Raw genomic sequence first — 22322 nt, 5'->3', positions numbered from 1 at the left:
CACCACTGCTTAACAATGTCCTTGTGGGTATTTACATTGTTTCTAAGTTTGCACTGGGACAAATAACCCTGCAGCAATCAAGTCTGTCGGATACCCTTTACACACACAGATCCTAAGAGGGAGAGCAAACACGAGTTCTGAGTAAAAAGGGAGGGAGGTCTGCCTCAAATTCAGCTAGGGTCAGCTTAACCCTGGGACGGATGGCTGAAACAGCCCAGCAGAGTATGGACACAAACTATTTTCATATTACAATAGCAATCATTTACATTTAAAAGTTATTTTGCATTCCTCCATATTTCTTCTTTTAAAACTCACTTTCATATATTTAACTTTTCTTCTTTCTGTCCTGAATTTTTTTTTTACTTTAAAATGGTTTTTTTGTTGTTTTGTTTTGTTTTGTTTTTTTTCGAGACAGGGTTTCGCCCTGGCTGTCCTGGAACTCACTTTGTAGACCAGGCTGGCCTCGAACTCAGAAATCTGCCTGCCTCTGCTCCCCCAGTGCTGGGATTAACAAGGTCTCACTCAGGTGTGCCAGGGTGGTCTCAAGCTTGCTGACCAGCCTGAACTCCCAATCTTCTCACCCAGTCTCCAGGTGCTGAGATAATGGGGGTCCAGCACTACCCCCCATTATGCTACTTTATTGTTCTCAAACACACTCTATTGTCTTAAATTTGTCCATCTTTTCTTAATAGACTTTGCAATTTGTACCTTAATACTCCTATTCCAAAATTTAAATAACCTTTAAAAAATTATTTTGTGTATATGTATGTGCACGCCACTGAAGTCAGAGGACACAAGCCCTGAGAATCAGTTCTCCACAAAGATCCATGGGACTGACCTGAGCTCGGCTTTACTTTTAGCTCTTCAAGTTTACCCGAAAAGCATTTTCTTCCGTCCTACATTGATTTCTCAATACTTTTGCACAGCCTTAACTTCGCTTTCTCAAATATTCAGAGAAACAAAAACTGAGTCATTGTGGTTGGGGGTGACCGGGAAGGGGCAGTAGGCAGGATGTGAAATGAATAAGTAAAATAAAATTAAAAAGAAAACAAAAGAAACTGAGTCATTTAGATTAAAACACAATTTAGAGGGAAAGAAAGAATTCTGTTATGGCACTTAATCATCTTATATTTTATATCATTAGTTTGAAAACACTTATAAAATTTATTTTAAAAAGGAATACTGCTTACATTCTAAAATCTCTTGTTCTATTGAAGTATTTAAAAGTATCATTGCAGTGGCTGCATCAATATCAGATTCTGAAAATGGAAACGAGAGACAGCATTAATGTTCTTCCTGAGAGGCTTTTGTAAGCACTATACATGTTTAAAGTGATCAGCATTAGGACTCTGATGGCCCAGAGTCTTGGCACATACCTTCAATCCCAGCACTCAGGAAGCAAAGGATTATCTCTTTCAAAATCAACCTGTGGCTGGAAAGAAGGCTCATCCACTAAAGAAAGGCTCACAACCAAAGGGAAAACCAACTGTTCTACACATCAAGTTCCAAGCCAGTCACAGCTACTTAGAGAGACATTGTTTCAAAACAAAATAAAAAACAGCACACCTCCATATACCACCCCCATATATATACCATGGAGATATATATATCTCCATCCATATACCACCCCCATATATATGTATATGTGTGTATGTATACATATATATATATATATATATATATATATATATANTATATATATATATATATATATATATATATATATATATATATATATATATGTGTGTATACACACACACACACACACACACAATTTTGAAACAAAGTCTCATATAGCTAAAGATGACACAGAACTCTGGATTCTCCAGCTTTAGCCTCTTAAGAACTAGATTCCAGTTGTGTACTACTATTCCTAGTTTATATGGAGACAGAATTCCCACACGCTAGAAAAACACTATACCAACTGAGCTATATCCCAAGCTCATATTACTCATTATTTTACAATTTGTTTTCCTTTAAGATTATGAACAGTTTATCAAGGGTGTTATGTCAAAGATAATGGAGAGATGCAAGCAATAAGAGCACCTTCCTTCATTCATAATGAATGTGAACAATCACTGCCTTTCAAGAGTTACCTCTAAACTAAATTAGCTCAAATGCAAAATACTGCTTTTTAGCATTTACCTTGGATAAGCTTATTGTTATAAAATACATTTATTACACAATACTTGCAAGATTAAAAACATATGTAACTGGTCACTCTATGATCTGAACTTTTTTGTTTGTTTTTTCGAGACAGGGTTTCTCTGTATAGCCCTGGCTGTCCTGGAACTCACCTAACTTTTAAGTGCTAAATGAAGTTATTGTAGGAGCATGTTCAGCCATACTTATACAAATGCCTATAAGAACTACTGGGTCTTATGTGTGCACACATACCTACAAGCTCACATCTAAGCTGGTGGTATGCACGTATGTGTAGAAGCCAGGTCACCCTTTTTGCTGTGGGCACTCATTGTGTAGCTTTGTTATGGAACATCTATCTAAATTTACAAGGCTCATCAAAATACAAAGGCAATCTTGGCATATTTTTATATAAAAAATATATTTTATATACCACTATATTAGAATCACAGTTTTGACACAGTAAGAGTTGAACACATAAACCACACAGTTATTACTTACTTAGAACTGTGTAACATCTGTGTCTCTGATGCTTGTTGCAGAGCCCAGACAAGGGCATAAGATCCCCTGGTTTTTGTCTGGGGGTAATTTTTGAGACAGAGTATCTCACTGGTCTAGAACCTGTGAAGTAGGCAAGCCCAATCGGCAAGCCAGCCCAGGGTACCCGGTCCCCCCTCCCTAGACCTGGAATTGTAAGCGCCTGGCTTTTTCACACGGGCTCCAGGGCTCCTGCTCAGGACTTTGTAAGGAAGCATCTTACTGACTGTGCTCTCCCCAGCCTCAGCACTTCGATTTATTTTGTTTGCTTGCTTGCTTCTGTGATGAGAGCCGGGCCTCACTATGTCACAAAGACTAGCCTAAGAATCCTGATCCTCTGCCTCTAGAGTTTAGAATTAGGTGTATGCTACTTCACAGGGTTTACAAAATGACCTCACACAGGGTATTCCAACAGGAGCACAAGAATCATGAATTCCAGACTAGCCTGGAATACAATAAAAAAAACCTGTCTCAAAAAAGCTGTGTTAGTCTAAAACATCAACCATACTCCTCATCTAACTCACTGTGGCTAGGGAAGTGAGCCTAATATGCCCAAGCAAGCCATGAAAAGAAGGAGTTGCTGGTGGCAACAGAGATGAGATACGGCACTTGCAAGCATCACATGGAGGAACAGACCTATGCTCCAGTGGGAAAAACAGGCTGGAACTGCAAGTGTCTCCATAGGAAGAAACAAAACTTGAATGCAATGAAACAAGAGCAAGAATAGAGTCTAAGAACTTCCTAGAATTCACAGTGTGTTGGGGTTGTCTTTTACTGTCTATTGTGATGCTAAGCGTGCTCCTCAAGACCTGGAGTCTGCACATAGCCCCTGGGACCCTGTCCCCAAGTTAATTCTGATTGGTGAATAAAGATGTCGACAGCTGGGTAAGAGACACAGGTGGGACTGAGGTTTCCCAGGCTTGTAGGAGAGAGGCATGAGGGAAGAAACCACCATGATTGAAGAAGAACATGCAGGAGGGAGAAAGAAAGCTGCCTCATTGGAGTTAAGAGCAGCCAAGATGAAACACAGTAAGTAATAATGGGGCTCTTCCATAGCAAAGTGGGTTCTAACAGCACGGAGGGCGGGTATCTGTCCAGCTATTACCCTGTCTAAGGCATATTTGAAAATATAAAAGCTGTGTGTATGTTTCATCTGGCCAAGGGCAGGGAAGAAGCCAGGGGCCAGGATTTTAATATTTTTATTACAAAAGTTAAGTGTCAAAATCTGAATCAAGTGACCTTGTGGTATGATTCAGAAGGTCCTCAGGATATAAAGAGATAAAGGCTTCTTAGCAATGTCTAAAGGTAAACAGGAATCCCATGTGTCCATGCAGGTGACAGGAAGACGCCCGCTTTCCTAGAGGCAGACGATCACCAGAAACTCATTCCCAGACACTAGGTTTCTCATAAGCCTCCTTCCATTATTCTTATAGGAAGCACCATACCATCAAAGTTCAGCTTGTAGGTTTCAAAGAGCCAAAATATCTGAGGTTTTTCATTTTTGAAGGTCATGGAAATGTTTAAGAACTAGCAACACCACAAAAAAAATGTAGTGTACTAATATACCTATTAATTATGAGCAGGGAATAAATCCAGTACTTACAAGAGTTCGGAGGGCTGACGTGATGTACTGTGGTATGGAGCTTGCTAAAGTTCACGAGGCTTTGAGTCTTAGCACTTCCAGAAAGAAACAATACATTTCTGGTTTTGTTTTTACAACACAAAAGAATTCCCTCAATATTGATGTTGCTGGAGGAAAAAGTAGGACATACTCCTGGAGATGCAGGCATAAAGACTTTCTGATAAGGACAATCACAAAGGAAGTAAGACCAGCAACAACAGACAAATGGAAACTCTCCAAATCAAACAGCTTTCTGTACGAGTTAACAACTGATTCTGAATGAGGACCTTTCCCAACTATACACAACAGAAAATCCGTCCCTAGCATACCCAAAGGAATTAAAAAAAAAATTAAGTAGCAAACAACCAAATAAAAAAACATTAGCTAGCTATCCACAGGCGGATGAATGGATGATGAAAATGTACACACACACTCGATTTTTACTCAGCAGCAAACAGGAAATCATGCAGCTTGAGAACAGATGGAAGTGCAAAGTGAGGTAGCCCTGGCCCAGAGATGAAATAGAGCGTGTTCGCTCCATGTGGAGCTCAGCTCTAACTGTCACATATGCATATCTAGGTGAGAACTTCAGACAGTGTAGATGCGGGACACTGGTAAGGGCCCCATGAGAAGGGAGAGTGACGGAGACGGTAACAAACACGTGACACCAACATAGAGGTGGGTAAGCAGGGTGTGGTGACACACACAGCCTGTCATCTCAGCACTTAGGAGGCAGAATCTGGTGGATCTGTGAGTTTGGGGCTAGTCTGTCTACCTAAGAGTTCTAGGCCAGCCAGGGTCACATAGACTGTCTTAAAACAAACAACAATAAAAACAACCAATCAACCAAGAAAGACAAAAAAGAAAAGAATTAGAGCGTTGGAGATAGAAGAGTTAGGTGGGGACAGGGACAATGGTGGACAGGAGGAGTTAGGGAAGATCAGCCAGAACCCACTTAAGTATGAAAATGCCATAAAAATTAAAGTGTGGGGGTGGGGGGTGGGGGGATAAAAGCCCCAAAATTCCTTTAAAAGAAGTCAATTTACTAGTCCAAATTAAAGCCCTTTAGTCTAAACTTGCAAAAAATATTCTGACCAAGCTTGTATGGCTCAGTGGGTAAGAGCACTGACTGCTCTTCTTAAGATCCTGAGTTCAAATCCTAGCAACCACGTGGTGGCTCACAACCATCTGTACAGCTACAGCGTACTCATATACATTAAATCAATCAATCAATCAATCAATCAATCAATCTTTAAAAAGTATTCTGAACTACATCCTAATCTAAGGGATGGTAAAATTCTTTAGCACAAGGTCACAAGTATTTTATGATTAAACCAGTAGGCAAAATCAAAGGAGTAATATGCAGGTCTCTGCTACAGCTAATCCTGCGCTACAGCAGATACTATGTCTCAAAATATTATTGTTCTATTTTTTTCTTCAACCTTTTCCTAAGTGTTGCATTATCATGGGCCACATAATAATATAAAAAAGTAATTCCAATGATAATATTACTAAGAAATTAAATGCTACATTCAAGGAAAAAATATACATAAAACCAATGAAGAGGATAAAATGCCTGTACACTATGAGTTATTGGAGAAAAAACCATGCATATACCATACCAAATGCCAATAAAAAATGACTTTTACTTTTTCTCTAGAAATTTATTTCTTAATCTCCTACAACTCCTAGATCTAAACATGCTTCATGACGCAACAGGATAGTTCATACATACCTTTAAGAGTTTCCACTTGGCTTTGCTTGAGAACAGAGCTTAAGGAGTGAGGTGATAAAGAAGCACTAAAAACAGACAGACAGACATGCTTATTAAATATTATTTCATTTCCTACAGAACATAGCCACAAATATATCTCATACATACCATGAAAACCACAAGTAATGTCTGCCTTGTTCCCTTTGCTAACAGCATGAAGGCTAGAAAGAGTCTGCTCAAGTAGGAAGTGTGTAAAGGTCAAGACTCAAAATAATTATTTGGTCACTGTTAAGACAAAGAAGTTTTCTCACATAGTATTTTTATATCAATTACATATTAATGTGTTTTAAATGCCTTGAACAATGAATAAATAAAAATTTGGTTTTTATATTACATATTTAAATTTCATATAACACTAATAGAAGTGAAATTCCAAGAGATTTTTAGTATAAAAATTAAAACTTTTGGGGGAGGGGTAGGGAATTCTTTTTGTGATTACAGAGAATAATCCTTTAAAATGAAATTAATTCCTATTCACAATTTCTACATAAATGTCACCCTTTTTCCCATAGTTATAAATTATGGGAGGGTTACACAAAAACATGTCAGAAGGAAACAACAAAATGGAATAAAACCCTTTCACTTTATTAATGTTTTAAAGCCAATAAGTAATAACCCCCATGCTGTTATGCAATCTCCTTTTAAAAAAGAAAAAAGGCAAAAATAATTTTTGTTCAATACTTAAGTTTGTTTTTTCAAAAGTCTGAAAGGTTATTGTTATATTAATTTGCATTAATGTATTTAATGCAACATATTATAATGATAAAGCTAAAGATTAACCAATATAAATAGATAAAAACATAGTGAAATTTATTTGTGATGTCTTACAAACAGTGCCAGTCTCCCACTTTATCTTTAATTAAGAGCATAGCTAAATAAATCACATAAGCAAGCATTAAAGATACTTCCTTTAGCTCCAAACTGCTAATTGGAATATCACACAGGCACCAATATTAACTAAGAAGAAAAAAATCAAATTCCAAAGCCATAATCTCTCTCTCTCTTTTTGGGTTTGGTGTTTGTTTGTTTTCAGACAGGGTTTCATCAAATAGACCAGGCTGGTCTTGAACTCACAGAGATCTGCCTCCCTTTGCCTCCTGAGTTCTGGGATTAAAGGTATGCAATACTACTCCTGGCTGCAACCACTTCATTAAAACTTTTGTTTTATAAGGATGCACTTCCTTCCTCCTGGTTCCTTCTATGATGATTGATGATGTAATGTCCCAGAAGTGATGCTGCTGACACTGCAACTTTACCTTCCTGCTTGTTTACTACATTCAACCATAACCTTTCATTAACAAGTCTCAAGAATTCAAATAAACTACAATAGGAAATTCTCAATTTGTTTCAGTGAGATTTCATTTTAGTTTTCTCCCTATTTATGTATTTGAAAATTAATAACCTTTCAGACTTTTGAAAAAACAAACTAAATATCAAAGACAACCCTTAAGTTTATCTTAATTAATAGGGCATATTCCAACACAGACACTTCAGACACTGGGACTAAGACCATACATCCCTGGGACTCCTGTTTAATGTCTAATGCTCTACGGTAGCCTCCTGAGGCCCCAACAAGGCCCAGGCAACCACCCCCCAACCTCTGCTGCAGCCCACTATTGCTCCCTCATCAGGACCCACCACACTTTTGCCCCAGCGAGGCCCCACTTCATCAAACCAACTGCTTCCAAACAATCGTGTAAAAAGAAGCCGTTTCCTCCGTGTTACTAGGTTCTTTCCTTGGCGTAGGCCTGCGGGGGCTGCTAGTGGAGGGTCTCAGCCCTAATAACTGAGGTGAGAATGACAAGGCTCTATGGTGGCTACAGACGCAGACATGCAGGAGACAGAAAAGTCCATCGCGGCCCTGCGGGATCCCTGTCCTCCCTGGCAGGAGGAGTCTCACAAACAGGAGAGAGAGGCCCGGGCTTGCTGTCCCTCCAGCAGGGAGGACCCTTTGCAGCCTTACGTAAGGAATGCTGTTTTTATGCTGAATACTCAGGGATGACCAAAAAATCCATGGCCTTAGTCAGAAAGAGAGTATAAAACAAACAGACAACAGCCTCGGGGTTAGTAGAAGGGTCCCTCTTCAACTGGTCTCCATGGTCTCTGCCCTGACCCTCTTATCCTACTGATGTTGGCCTTGATTGATAATCCCAGCATAATCAATCCTTTAGTTAGGTTTGTTAAGGAACAGATTTCCACTGTTCAGTGAGTGATTCTGAAACAGCTCAAGGATTCGAAATGGCCCATTCCTGAAGGAAGGGGGAGTGACTTAGGCAAAAACGAGAGGACAGAGACAGGCTGACTCCATGACAGGATCCACACTGGCAGGTCAGGAGACTAGGCCTAAATCTGTTTCCAAGAACTGGGCAAGTCCAGGCAACTGAGTTACTGGAAAAACCCCAGGCCTTGGGCAGCCGATCAGAACCTGCCCCGACACCTGTCTGTCCTGAGACAAGGGCAAAGGGTCAGCAACAGTTTCTAGGCTTCCCCAGTAACAGTTTCCAGTCCCCACAACCCCCAACAATGGTTCTGGAATGTCCCTAGATATAGAGCCGATCAATTAAGATAAATGTTACCTACCCCCTCCCTGGAACTCCCCTAATGTGCTTTCAATTGGGCCTTCAAGCTCACTTGGGCATCTCCATCTTGGTAAATGGTAGACCCCAGCATGCTGAACTTCTGTAGAATAAAAGACTCTTTGCTTTTGCATACTATATGAATCTGGGTATCATTCTTTAGCAAATCATGGACCCTTACAAAATGTTATGGTTACAAATGATGAATCATCTTATTCAAATATTTTAAATATGTATTTAATTCATTGTGTCCTTGTTAGCATATAAACAATTAAAATGAGTTAATATTTTTGCAACTGAAGTTTTATAATTTATTTAGCTTATTACTTATAATATAGTGCACTGACTTATTTTCTGAGAATTGATACTCAACTACCCAGCATTTTATTTTCTAGAAAAAAAATTAACCAAGAAGAAAATATCTTAACCAAGAAGAAAATATCAGTAAATACTTCTCTGTACAATTAGATAAACACACAAATAAAACAAGACAACTAAAATAAAACCTACAACTTTGTTTTCTCCAGCTCACATAATAAATCTAAGTCACACAGAGGGTCCTCCTTACCTTTGTGGAGAAGAAAAAGGTTGCTTCTTTAAGGCCTGCATAAGATTGGGCTTATATTCTGGATCAACACACCACAAGGAGCCTTTTCCATTAACCTAGAAGAAAGTTGTACAAGAATTAGTATCCTGGAACTACCTCTCATCCAACTATTCTGAGAAGTGTATGGGGAACCTCCATCCCCACTGGCTGAGTGAAAGCTGGGGATGCAGCCCAGTGGGAGAGTGCTGCACAATGCTCACACCAGCTTCCACAACCCATCTAGAAAGTGGAAGTGAGCCTGCTATGCATGACTGGGGGCAGTCACCAGGAATTAATAAAACTTGCTCTAACCCAAGATGAGAGAGATTGAAACTTATTTATACCAGGCTTAAAATTTATTTATTTATGGGGAGAGAGACAAGACATGAATCAGGGGTCAAAGGAAAACATACATGTATTAGTTCTCTCTTCTTACTGTGTGAAGCTAAGAACTCAAAGTCAAGTTCCTCGCCCTGGCAGCAAGTGCCTCTATCTTCTAAGCCTGACCCTATGGTTTCAGTTGTTCTTTGGGAGACAAATTTACTTATTCCTTTCCCCCCACACTCCTTCCTTGCATAAAGCCATGTATGATGTAACGTTTGATGCATTTATCTCCACACTGCTTCCATTTTCTATGTTCTCAGTCACAGCAATATCGGGCAACCAGTGAGTGAGATCTTTTATCTTTGAATACTGTTTCATTTTTATAAAATGGCACAATGAAAAAATATTATTCCACAAGTTTAAAGATCTGGGGCTGGAGAGATGGTTTCAGCAATTAATAGTACATTGTACCAGACTTGCAGAAACCTAAGTTTAGTTCCCAACACCTATTATCAGAAGGATTACAACTTCGTACAACCACAGGGACTAATACCCTCTGACCTCCAATGGTACACACACAGGTATACATACTCACATAAACAATATGCAATTTAAAAAAACCCTAAAAACCTTAAAAACGCCACTTACTGACTGGTCATGCGAAATTGGACAAATTGTTGATTCTGAAAGTCAAACCTCACATTTTACTCATAAAATAAAGATACAAGGTCATTTCAGTGAATTGTAGTAAGATTCAGATAAAGTAATTTATAGCTAACTGACATGGCTAAAAATAAATGAACATTAACTTGTTATTCTGAAATTGGCATAGGGTATTTATTGAAGGGGAATTCAATAATACAAAATAAAAATGGAACTAAATTTTCAAAAGGTTAGGTGATAAACGGTAAGGTATAAAACTAATTTGGGGAAGAAAGCTACTTATCTGGGAAAAAGTCCAGCTACTGAGAACAGAACAGTTTTAAACACCCTGGCAACTGAGACATGCAGAAAAAGGAAACTGCGTGTCTTTAACACAATATAGCACAGGGAGAAATGGGCTGGGATTCGAACTCTGGCACTCAGTAGCAAGAACCAGAGAAACAACAGGAAGCATTAGGGTAAGTTTGGTGAAACCCAAGTACTTCAGAGGCAGAGGCAGGAGGATTGTCCTAAGTTCAAGGCCAGCCTGTTCTATATGAGGAGATCTGTCCCAACTAGCAGTATTTAATTTGTGTGTGTGTGTCTGTCTGCCTGTCTGTCTGTGCCTGTGAGTATGTGTGCCCTGTCTCAAAAACCTGACAAAAAACTAAGCAGCAGTTAAGTTTTTCCAAGAAACCTTAAGACTTACAAATGAAGATTTGCATTAAGTGTTAAAAGCTAACTTAGATAAAATAAATCATTTAGACAAAATGATAGACATTTTGACAATTGGTAAGTAAAACTAAATGTCAACACTTATATCTTTTGCTCTAATTCGTTTTCATATGCATAGGTATTTTTCATACACTGACCAATACAATTCTATAAACACCCATATTCTACTTTGGTATTCCAGGAATATTTCCTACAAAGTGTTTGGTTCAAGTTTTGTTTTCAAATTCTACAGTGAGAAGACTGAAAATTGTTTCTGATCACAGTAGAAAAGCTATTTCCCTGAAGCAGCAAATTGTAAAAGCTAAGAACTTGCAGTTTTCAGGACATTTAAATGTCCTGAGCAGAGTTTCGAATTAACAACCAGGCCTCGGTTGCCATGGCAACACTGCCTTTCACTGGGCCTGTTCATGAGCCATTAGTAACAAGAAATAAAACTATGTATTTGCTCATATATATTTTAGAGTTTGAAAATGATTTTTTTAAGACTCTTCTCCCTTAAAATTTTGCTTAAGTGATAAAACACAAATGATCATTGTCTTAACATAAAATTTGTCTGTAAGAAATGAAGTGCCTGGACACTTACTGGAAAACAGAAAATATGCATGAACTTTACTATCATGAAACTCTAAGAATGGCTTAGAAGGTTCTGTAAAAAGGGCTATATTAAAGGGGTAAATTGCAAAGATCCACCTTAATAAAAGTTTTGAATAATAAATCCAGAGAAGATACAATTTACTATTTCTGAAATATTATTTCTTGCCTTCTACATTAAGAGTTGTCTGTACTAAACTAGGCAAAATTTAATTCCGTGTGTATGGACTAAAATTATAGTAATAATTTTCACTTACATTTAATAAAAATTCAGAAAAACATAAGCTTTGGCTGTTGGCTGGGATAACTCAGTGGTAGATACTTGTCAAGCATAAGCAATGACTGTAAGTTTGATCTGTGTGTGTGTGTGGGGGGAGACTTGACCCTTTAGATCTGATTTTTGTGGATAATACAAAGGGGTCAAAAAGCCAGCCCTTGCCTTCTGTGGGGAGGATTACATCTCTAGATAACATCTCTAGATTCAGAAAAGGGCTGTCAATTGAACCTCAATTTAATGGAATAACTGACCTATCTTCCACAGATGCAAAGAAAAATACATTCTGAGACACTCAAAAAGGTTTCAACAAAACAAAGCACTGAGGTGTGATGGTGGAAAACTGTAATTCTAGCACTTAAGAAGTGGTGGCACATTTCCCCATATGCACTTTCTCCTCTGCCCCTGAATCCCAAACAAACAGGGTTCTAGTCTCATCAAGGTCAAGCCTTTTCCTCTGGGGTTGAAACATCCCATCCGGCAAAGAAACTCCTCAAGACAGAACATAAACAACTCAATATAGCTCCAGGAAGTCCATAAAACATACAGATTCACTATGCCCACCCCTCCCACATTAAAAATAAAGACTTCTATGAGTCACTCGCTCTCCTCAGGCAAGACAAGCTGCAAAGCTTCTGAAAGAAGCAGACCCCCAGCTGAGCTGCCCTGAAGGAGTGTAGACCAAGTGGTTCTGATTGGTAATAAAGATGCCAACAGCCAATAGCTGGGGAGGGAGACACAGGCAGGATTTGAGGATTCCCAGGCTTGGAGCCAGAAGAGAGAAGGGATGAGGGAGAGAGCTGCCATGCCAGGAAAGTGTGGAGAGAGGAAAGATGGGATGCCTGAGAAGAGAGATATGGTTGCCATGTTAATGAGCTGGGAGTGTTTGGCCCAACTGAGCAGCCCTGAGTCCAGAAAAGCCAAGACAGAATATAAAATTGGTAAATAACAACTGGGGATTAACTGCATGGAGGTTAGACAGTGGCCCAGCTATTGAGCTATTTAAGGCATATCAAAATATAAAAGCTGTGCATGTGTTTCATTCAGGAACATACCTTGGGGCAGGTAGCAAACCCGCCATCAGGATCTATTAATTAGAAAATACTACAACAGCACACCTTCTACACAGAGCTTCAGCTGTCTGACTCTGGATCAGCATCCAGAGCTCCATGATAATCACGTGACTCCCAGGGCATCCAGCTGAGAATGTCTTCTTGAAATATACTTGCATGGCTGGTTCTTAGTTCTACCAAGATATTCAGGCATTTTTCTGAGCTGCACTTATCCTTGCCTTTGGGGCCCCTTTGGTCCTTCCTTCTGTCTTCCCTAGGCAGCTTACCTCAGAGCTCTTGCCTTCCAGACACTGCCTTGAATATCTGTTTACAGCCTCTGTTATCTGCAAAGCACTGGCTGAAGTCTAGTGTGATGATGACACATGGGAGGCCAGGGCAGAAGGGTCATGAGTCCTGCCTAAGCTAAATAGAGAAGCCTTATCACGAGAAAACAGACCAACCAACAAAACTCTAATGCTAAAATAAAAGCTTTATAAAAGAAAAGTTGGCTTTTGGAATTCTGAGATGGCAATCACCTTTTCCATATTGACTTTGTGGTTCTCATACCCAATGGCCTAGGAGGGAATCTAGAGGAAAAAGTGACCAGCTCTTCCACGGGAATACTACTGGGCTGTCCACTCGGGGCTCCAGGACCCTTACCCTCCTCTTGGATCCCAGCCTGCTCCCTCTGCTTGAGGGAGTAACTTCTTTTTTTCTTTTGTTTTTTTGTTTGTTTGTTTGTTTTTGTTTTTCGAGACAGGGTTTCTCTGTATAGCTCTGGCTGTCCTGGAGCTCACTCCTGACCAGGCTGGCCTCGAACTCAGAAATCTGCCTGCCTCTGCCTCCCAAATGCTGGCATTAAAGGTGTGCGCCACCACTGCCCTGCCAGGGAGTAACTTCTTGCCGTGCCACCACTTTGTGGGTGATTTGATGAGCTTGGAGTTCCCTTTTCATTTTGTTTGTCCTTAAAATCATAGGCTAATTAAAGGAACACAGCAGCCTGAGGGCAGAAGTAAGTTCCTAGTAAAAAGAGCGGGGTGGTAGTGGCATACACCTTTAGTCTCATCACTTGGGAGGTAGAGGTTTGCAGACATCTGAGTTAAAGACCAGTCGGATCTAAGCTCCATAACAGCCAGGGCTGCACAGAAAAACTGTCCTAAAAAACAAACACAAAACAAAGAAGTTCAAGTGAAGAAAAAGCATCCAGGAAAGTATGAACACGGTTTCATGTACTATGAAAATCAAGTAATGTCTAAAGCTATTCTTACCCTACAGCACAATGTCAAAATAAGTCGGCAGACTTAGACATGAGGCAAGTCTTAGTTATCCACACTTCAAACCCTACATCTATTAAAACTATATCCCTGTGTGGTACTATACGCAATGCTCAGAACAACAATGCACTATCATTCACAAATAAATGAAAGGAAGGAAAACTTTACCACATCTTGTTCTGACCTCAGCACTGAAGCCCTAGTAACTTGTAACATTCAGCCTTCAAACTCACTGTGCCTTTCCACTCTACCTGCCTACATTTCTCACTTGTACAGAAAAAAATTCTGCCTTTGTATACCTCCTACATCGAATAGAAATGAGCTACACTTTCATTTTGTTATACTGGGTAAACAGGGTATGTATATACTGACGCAGTCGGAGAAATTGGGCATATCGACTCAATGGGGCTAGAGACAGATCGGTGGTTAAAAGAATGCACTACCGCTTCCAGAGAACCCAAGTTCAGTTCTTAGCACCCATATTAGGCAGTTCACAAATGCCTTTAACTCTAGCTCCAAGAAATCTAACATCCTGCTGTGACTTCTGAAGACACTGTAATCAAGCACAAACCCAGAATCACACACACAGCTAAAAATAAAATCTGCTGGGCAGTGGTGGCACACACCTTTAATCCCAGCATCTGGGAGGCAGAGGCAGGCGGATCTCTGAGAGTTTGAGGCAAGTCTGGCTGCTCTACAGAAAGGAGATTTTCAGGGCTACACAGAAAAGACAGAAAGGAAGGAAGGAAGGAAGGAAGGAAGGAAGGGAGGGAGGGAGGGAGGGAGGGAGGGAGGGAGGGAGGGAGGAAGGAGCGAGCAACCAGTGGTCTGGGAATAGTGGTAGAGTGCTTTCCTAACAAAGCATGTTCAAGGTCCTAAGCTCAATTTCAGATAAGGTGAGGGGTGGGTAAGAAGGTAGAAAAGAAACGTCAAATAATAATCTAGGTGCCAAAGGCAAACTGAATGTAATTTTAGTAAGTTTCTTTCAACACTAAGAAGTTTTAAAACACCATATATTAAAGCAAATATGAAGACTCTAATTAACTCCCAGCTAACCTAACATGGCCTTGCTTCTCTTGGTCTTGAATTTCACAGGACCCGATTCACCCCTCACCACAGAGAACGGTGTTTATGAACACTCACCTTGCCATGACTTCTTCCCACCTTCTGAAAACATTTATTCAGGGATAGATTGTGCCGAACAGAATTCTTCCAGCCTGTAGGTGCGGTGGCAAAGTATGGGAAGCGATCCAGAATCCAGCTATAAATTTCTTTGACAGGCAAACATTTATTTGGCGAGTGTTCAATAGCCATATAAATGAGAAGACTAAAAGAGTATGGGGGCTTTGAAGTTGCTGATTTTTTTTCTGGGTTCTGGTAGCACGATGGTCCAAAGGATGGCATATCATCTCCCTCTATTTCATACAACGGACTAACCATGGGAAGGCCTTCGCTTCCAAGCCTGAGGTTGGTTAGAAGATTACTGCTTTCATGAAGCCAGTTCAAGTTTGTTAGCTCGTCATCTGCTGACTCGCTGCCCACTAGAGTGGCCTTTGGCCTGGCAGCATCCCCAGCTTCAGGCAAACTTCCCATTTTGTAAATTTGACTCAGTCCTGCAACCGTCTCAGCTCCCGGGGTCTCAGCTCTCTTATCTGGAGTCATTCCAATTACTGGACCCATTTACTCGTATATTTCTGCAATAAAAAACAAATTACCAATTAATGTAAATCTAAAACTCTAGAAGAGCAAATAAACATTTACATATACATATTCAAATTAAGAAAATTTGCAACTGATTATACAATAAATAAATAAGTAAATAAATAAATAAATAAACATACACATGCATATTTGGAGCTTTGTTTTATTTTTTTGAGGCAGGGTCTCTCTTTGACACCAGACTGTTCTCAAACTCAGAGAGCCTCCTGCCTCTGCCTCCTGAGTGCTGGGAATAAAGGTGAGCACCACTATGCCCAGTTCCCCATATAATAATATTTAAATATAGTTTTTATAGTTATAATGCATACAAATACTAGTTGCTTTATATTATTTGAAAGAATAAACAGTAAATAAAATGTAACTTTACAGCATCATACATATGGCTAATAATTAGACAATATAGTGTAAATAGCAAAGTTTCTAGTTCATTAATAACCAGTAGTAGCTATTATTAAACACAGTGGGGCCAGGCGTGGTGGCACACGCCTTTAATCCCAGCACTTGGGAGGCAGAGGCAGGTGGATTTCTGAGTTCGAGGCCAGCCTGGTCTACAAAGTGAGTTCCAGGATAGCCAGGGCTACATAGAGAAACCCTGTCTCAAAAAACCAAAAAAAAAAAAAAAAAAAAAAACCACACAGTGGGGCTAGTGAGATGGCTTACTGGATACAGCATAACAACTTGAGTTCAACTCCCAGAACCCATCAGGTAGAAGAAGAAAGCAAATGCCTATAAGTTGTCTTCTGCTCTCCACAGGTGCACAGTGACATGTGTTATGTAGCGGTTTCCACACATAAATAAGTATAATAAACAGACTGTATAAACATGACTTTATAATTTATCCTAAGTATCTATATTTTACTATAATAGTTATACACATGGATCAATCTTTAAAATACTCAAATTTGAAACTGTTTAAACAATAATCCCAAATAAATCTTTAAGTCTTAAATGTTTATCATTTAAAAAAAAAAGCCATTTCTAGGACTGTAGCAATGGCTCAGTACAAGAGCATATATTGTTGCTCTTGTGGAGGAGCTGAGTTAAAGTCTCAGCATTTGAATGACAGCTCAACCATCCATAAGTCCAATTCTAAAGGATCCAATGCTCTCTCTGAACTTCCATGGGAACAAGGCACATGATGCCCCCATTACATGTAAGCAAAGCATTCGTACATGTACAATTTTTAAAAAAGTAAGCTAGTTCTATTTTTGTATGTCATACTAAAAAAATTTCTCACATTAATTTTAATTGACAGAATAATTATATAAAGTTGCACATGTATTCATTGTGGAATGATTAAAATAGACTAATTAGTAGAGGATGATCGTGCAGTCCTATAACCTCATCATTTAGAAGGCAGTGCAGGACAATAACTCTAGGTTCAAGGCCAGCTTGGTCTACAGACCAAGTGTGTCATTATCAGGACTATGTAATGAAACCATGATGCAACACACACCCACACACATACACACATGCACACACATACTTGCACACACCAAAAAAGCCCACATAAGTGAAATAAATCATTTCACATAGTTATTTCTCTATGTGGTAAGAAAATATTTAATATTTATTGTCTTGCCAATTTTGTATTCCCTACATTCATTATTGGCTAAGTTAAATTCAGAATAAATTTGCTGGTTTTTTTTTTTAAATCCAATATTTCACCTAACTCTGAATTCCCAATTATCTTAGCCTCAACATATCTCATTATTATGGACGTTTGAACTGCCATAACGAATATCTCTTCCCAGAGCACAGATGACCAAAGGGAAGAAAATACTCGTGCTACTTAATTCATTTCACTATACATAAAGATGCCTTATTTTTAAAGCCAGCAAAAAGCCTATAACCTATTTGATTGACTCATGCTTATTTAAATAAAGTGGGAGAAATCTCTGTAGAGCTTCATTTTGCTTAGACCACAGTCAACAGGCCACTCATGAACTATGAAATCTGTCTATTTGGATCCTGGGAGCTAATATTGATTTCTCAAATAATGGTAACATCAGCCAATACTGTGAGGGCCAGTCACCTTGCAATCTGTGTCAGTTAGCCATCAATTAAAGTTGAGACAATTATGAACCTTATTATTCTATAGATGAGGAGAAAGACTCAGGTTAAACATCCACACCCCTGCAGGAAAACTCAGAACCAAAATTCTAGTCGCAATATACCATGGTAATAGTATATAAACATCACCTATGAGTATTTGTTTTTTTCTGCTGACTCAGAGTCAAGGAACTTCCACACAACTGATAAAGTCAAAAGTGCACAGAGATATCAAAAAAAAAAAAAAAAAGGTCCTATAACAAGAGTGCTAAAATACTAAGTGACTTTGTTTACTCAACGCCAGAATGCACAGAAATGAGACAGGGGACTGGTGAGATGGCTCAGTGGGTAAGAGCACCCGACTGCTCTTCCGAAGGTCCTGAGTTCAAATCCCAGCAACCACATGGTGGCTCACAACCACCCGTAATGAGATCTGACTTCCCTCTTCTGGAGCATCTGAAGATAGCTACATTGTGCTTACATGCAATAAATAAATAAATAAATAAATAAATAAATAAATAAATAAAACAATAAATAAAACATTTAAAAAAAAGAAAGAAAGAAAGCTGGTCTTAAACCTTTAAAAAAAAAAAAAAAAAAAAAAAAAAAAAAAGCCGGGTTTTAAACCTTAAAAAAAAAAAAAAAAAAGAAAGAAAGAAAAGAAATGAGCAGGATCTCAAACCCTATGTAGACAAGTGTGACCCTGAACTTCAGGTCCTGCAGCTTCAACCTTCTGAGTGCTGGAATTACAGGCCTGTGCTGTGGTGACACCTGGCTTGTGAGGTGCTCCCACAAAAGGAGCCTCCCAGATATTAGCACTCCTTTCTCATTCTGAAAGCTATAACCATGAACAAGATTAATTCAACTTACAAATTCTGAAAGAAAAATAAGCGCATCAGCTTATACATTTCTACTTAATAGTTAAACTTCAAGTCTAAGCTTTGATCTATCTTTAAAGCTTGTAAATTACAACCTTGGAGCCACAGGATCATATGTAAAGATCATATGTAAAGACACAGGATCATTGTAAAGACACCTTTAAAAAGTGACTCCCCTGAGAAGCCTATCGTGTTTTGTGATTACTACTTCCTCCCCAGCCTGTACCTCTTTCTTAATACTTAATGAACTTGTTATCAAACTTAGAGGGTACAAGCGGTGACTTCTCATGTCTGATAATGACCTCACTCGTTTCACTCTGGCTCTCCCTAGAAACCCTTCCTGAGGTACAGCAGTGATAAGGCTTTACCTGAGTGGATGTCTTCAAGCAGAAAAGGAACTGCCTGGCCTGCTCCTTTATCCTACAGATAACACCAATGTATTAATGTAACAGGTATTCAAAAATCAAAATCTCTTGACTAAATATTATCAGAAACTAATTTATATGGGGGCAAATATGGTTTTCTTCCAAAATACAAGTTTATAAAAATTCCTTTATTAGGTTCTTCTTGGATTCTTAACTATGATGACTGGTATTCACACTATTATGATGTGTGTGTCCCTCAATCCCGTTTCAATTCTGGCATATTATCACATTGATAAGAATTTTAAAAGACCATTATTTAGGAATGGAGTATAAATGGCAGCAAATGTGCTTCAGTGTTGCAGGAAAATTCAAGATGAGATTGAAGGCTGGCATTTCCTTAGCAAGATTGGCAGTATTTTCAAGGAGAAACAAGGAACTGTTTTACACTATCATTTTAGAGTAAAATCACTCTCTATCCAAGCAGTGTCTGCCACAGCAGACTGAAGTGTCAATAGCAAAAATACGTGAGAAAATATTTTCACTAGCAATCAAGGAAATTAAAAAAAAAACTGATGTTAATTAATATGTGGCACACAGTATATGGTATATAGCAAGTATAGATATTAGTAATTTTTTTAAAAAAATCAATATTTCTGTCCAAAAACATAAAAATTAGATCATGTACACCTATAACCCCTCTATAATCCGCCCTCTTCTAACTCCACTCTTAACAAATATCCAAAGAATCATTTAAGTTGGAAAACTACTAACTTTCATGTCCTGCAATAGAAAAATTGCAATTACCTATTCAATCTACTATTTGGTAGCCACTAAAATTGACCTAGGGGAGTATATTTAAAAGTTGTTTATATTACTAACTTAGTAATGGCCTTTTTTATTCTTTCCAAGTTGTCTTTAATGTATTTATTTTTATATTTTAAACTTTAATGTATTTATTTTATAATTTAAACTTAAGCTCAAGGTTCTTGAGAAGAATGTTGTGATAGATTATTTTATTTGTAGTAGTTACGCGACACACACACACACACACACACACAGAGAGAGAGAGAGAGAGAGAGACAGGGCAACTCACAGACTTACCAGAAAACTCCAGGTCTACACAGAAATCTCCTCTTAAATGATTAGATCAGCCTGTTCTATACTAAGCCTTTCCTTTAACATGACTTAGTCCATCAATGAATAGAGATTATGTTTTGTTTTGAAATGACAAAAAGATTAAGTATGCCTCTCCCCCATCACCAAGGACACACATGGGCATGGCAGCCAGGACCATGAAACTTCTCAGAGTGCTGCAATAAGTTTCCCCATCTTCCGCATAGTGCAACATTCACTTCTTCATTCTGTTTGTTTCATGTACTGTATTTATAACTGGACTCTGCCAATGTATCACTTAATAGAATCCTTCCAATTGCTAGGATTTAAGCAATTTATAATAATTCAAATCTCAAAACTTTTAATATTTTAATATTTTATTAATGTAAAAATTCCTTATTGTCAGCTGTACTCTACAGCAACATTCCCAGACATAAAAGAAATCTTTTAAATGAACACCATAGTGACTCACAACCACCTGTAACTCCAGTCACAGGCATACATTTGAGGCAGGTGGATTTCTGAGTTCGAGGCCAGCCTGGTCTACAGAGTGAGTTCCAGGACAGCCAGGGCTATACAGAGAAACCCTGTCTCGAAAAAAACAAAAGATAACCTAGAAAAAAGTGTTGCTTTTACTTATTAATACCATTCTCAGTAACAAAAGATAAAGCAGCAATACAATATATCATATAATGAAAATGTACAAAATTATATTCACTCATATTCAACTCCTTAGAATCTACTGTCCTCTTTCAGAATTTTTATCAAGTTACACACAAAAAAAATCCATCTATGATCAAGCTACTTCTGCTGGGTTTAACCCCAGCACTCAGAAGGCAGAGGCTGAAGGGTCTCTGAGTTCAAGCTCTCCTGACCGTTGCACCACCCTCTCTCCCCTCTTCTCCAGCACTCTGCTTGAATAGTGCCATGCGCCCTGTCACGATGCCATGATGATAAAGGATGTCTGAAACTGTAAAGTAAGCCCCCAAGTAAATGATGTCTCTCATAAGAGTTGCCTTTATTATTACAGTGTCTCTTCATAGAATAGAACAATTACTGAGACAGGGACCATAAGACACCCCAGCTTTTACTAGGGTTTTAACGTATTTTTTAAGGTTCTCCATTATAAATAGTGCCCATTCCATAACACCCAATTCTGAGACTAGAAGACAGACTTAAAATGCAGAACATAGGAGCTGAAGAGATAGCTCAGTAACTGCAAACACCTACTGCTCTTACAGAAGGCTGAATGTGGATTACAGCACCTACATGGCACTTCACAATCACCTATAGCTCCAGTTCCAGAGGAGCCAACGTCCTCTTTTGATCTTCTCAGGGTCCTGAATACATGTGGTACAATACATAAACTCAGGTGTACATATATACACATAGAATAAATAAAATAGATTTCTAAATCCCATATGTACTGCAAAAAGATGTCTATTTGATCACAATGCTACATGTTGTCATGTATCTAGGACAACTGAGGTATTATAGTCTCTTAGGGATAGAAATTTTCCTTATGCTAGACTTAGACAACAGGTTTGGTAATTGGCTGTTTTGTTAAAATATATCTTTTAGTGTTTACGGTAGACAGTATACCTTAAATTTATTTAAAATAATAGATTCCATTCTCTATTGTATGTGCTTATTGTTTCTTTAGAGTAACTAATAGTGTTGACAAGTTGAATTGTGATATAGCTCCATAATATGCTCAAATATTGTTGACATAGCCATTTAATAATATCATTTCATTCCATCTAATACACGTGGAAATATGCCCTGAAAGAAACGCCCCACTTAGAACAGTCGTGTTACTCATGGGAGAATGCGCTGGGTTTCTTAGAAGCTTTCAAATGCCTGAGCTCCTTGCACAGGCTACCTAGTTCAGCTGTAAGTCACTATGAACTATTTGTAAATGTCTTGATGGGATGTAAATATCTCTGAGACAGGAGGAACTAAGAGCAGCCCAAGAATACTGGATATGCTTATATAATCGCTTAGTTCTGGAAGTGTGTATGACTGGCAAGCTAGCTGTTTTTAATCTCTTTTGCAAGTTTGGTGATC

At 38.6% G+C, this 22322-nt stretch overlaps 1 protein-coding gene across 3 annotated transcripts in view; it reads right to left on the bottom strand.

Annotated features, from left to right (window-relative positions):
* The window catches only part of Foxn2 (forkhead box N2), a 36063-nt gene that overhangs the window by 822 nt on the left and 12919 nt on the right, over positions 1-22322 (bottom strand). For all 3 annotated transcript variants that reach the window (XM_021218481.2, XM_029531401.1, XM_029531402.1), the window contains exons 2-5: positions 15272-15822; positions 9219-9313; positions 6036-6100; positions 1191-1259 (exon numbers count right to left, since the gene is read on the bottom strand). In XM_021218481.2, coding sequence (XP_021074140.1) covers positions 1191-1259; positions 6036-6100; positions 9219-9313; positions 15272-15808 — 766 coding nt within the window. In that variant the 5' untranslated portion in view covers positions 15809-15822. The remainder of the gene's footprint in view (positions 1-1190; positions 1260-6035; positions 6101-9218; positions 9314-15271; positions 15823-22322) is intronic.

Source organism: Mus pahari, chromosome 18 (assembly GCF_900095145.1).
Source record: "Mus pahari chromosome 18, PAHARI_EIJ_v1.1, whole genome shotgun sequence".
NCBI lineage: Eukaryota > Metazoa > Chordata > Mammalia > Rodentia > Muridae > Mus > Mus pahari.
Note: the sequence above shows the minus strand (reverse complement) of the source record. Positions and strands in the feature narration are given on the sequence as shown.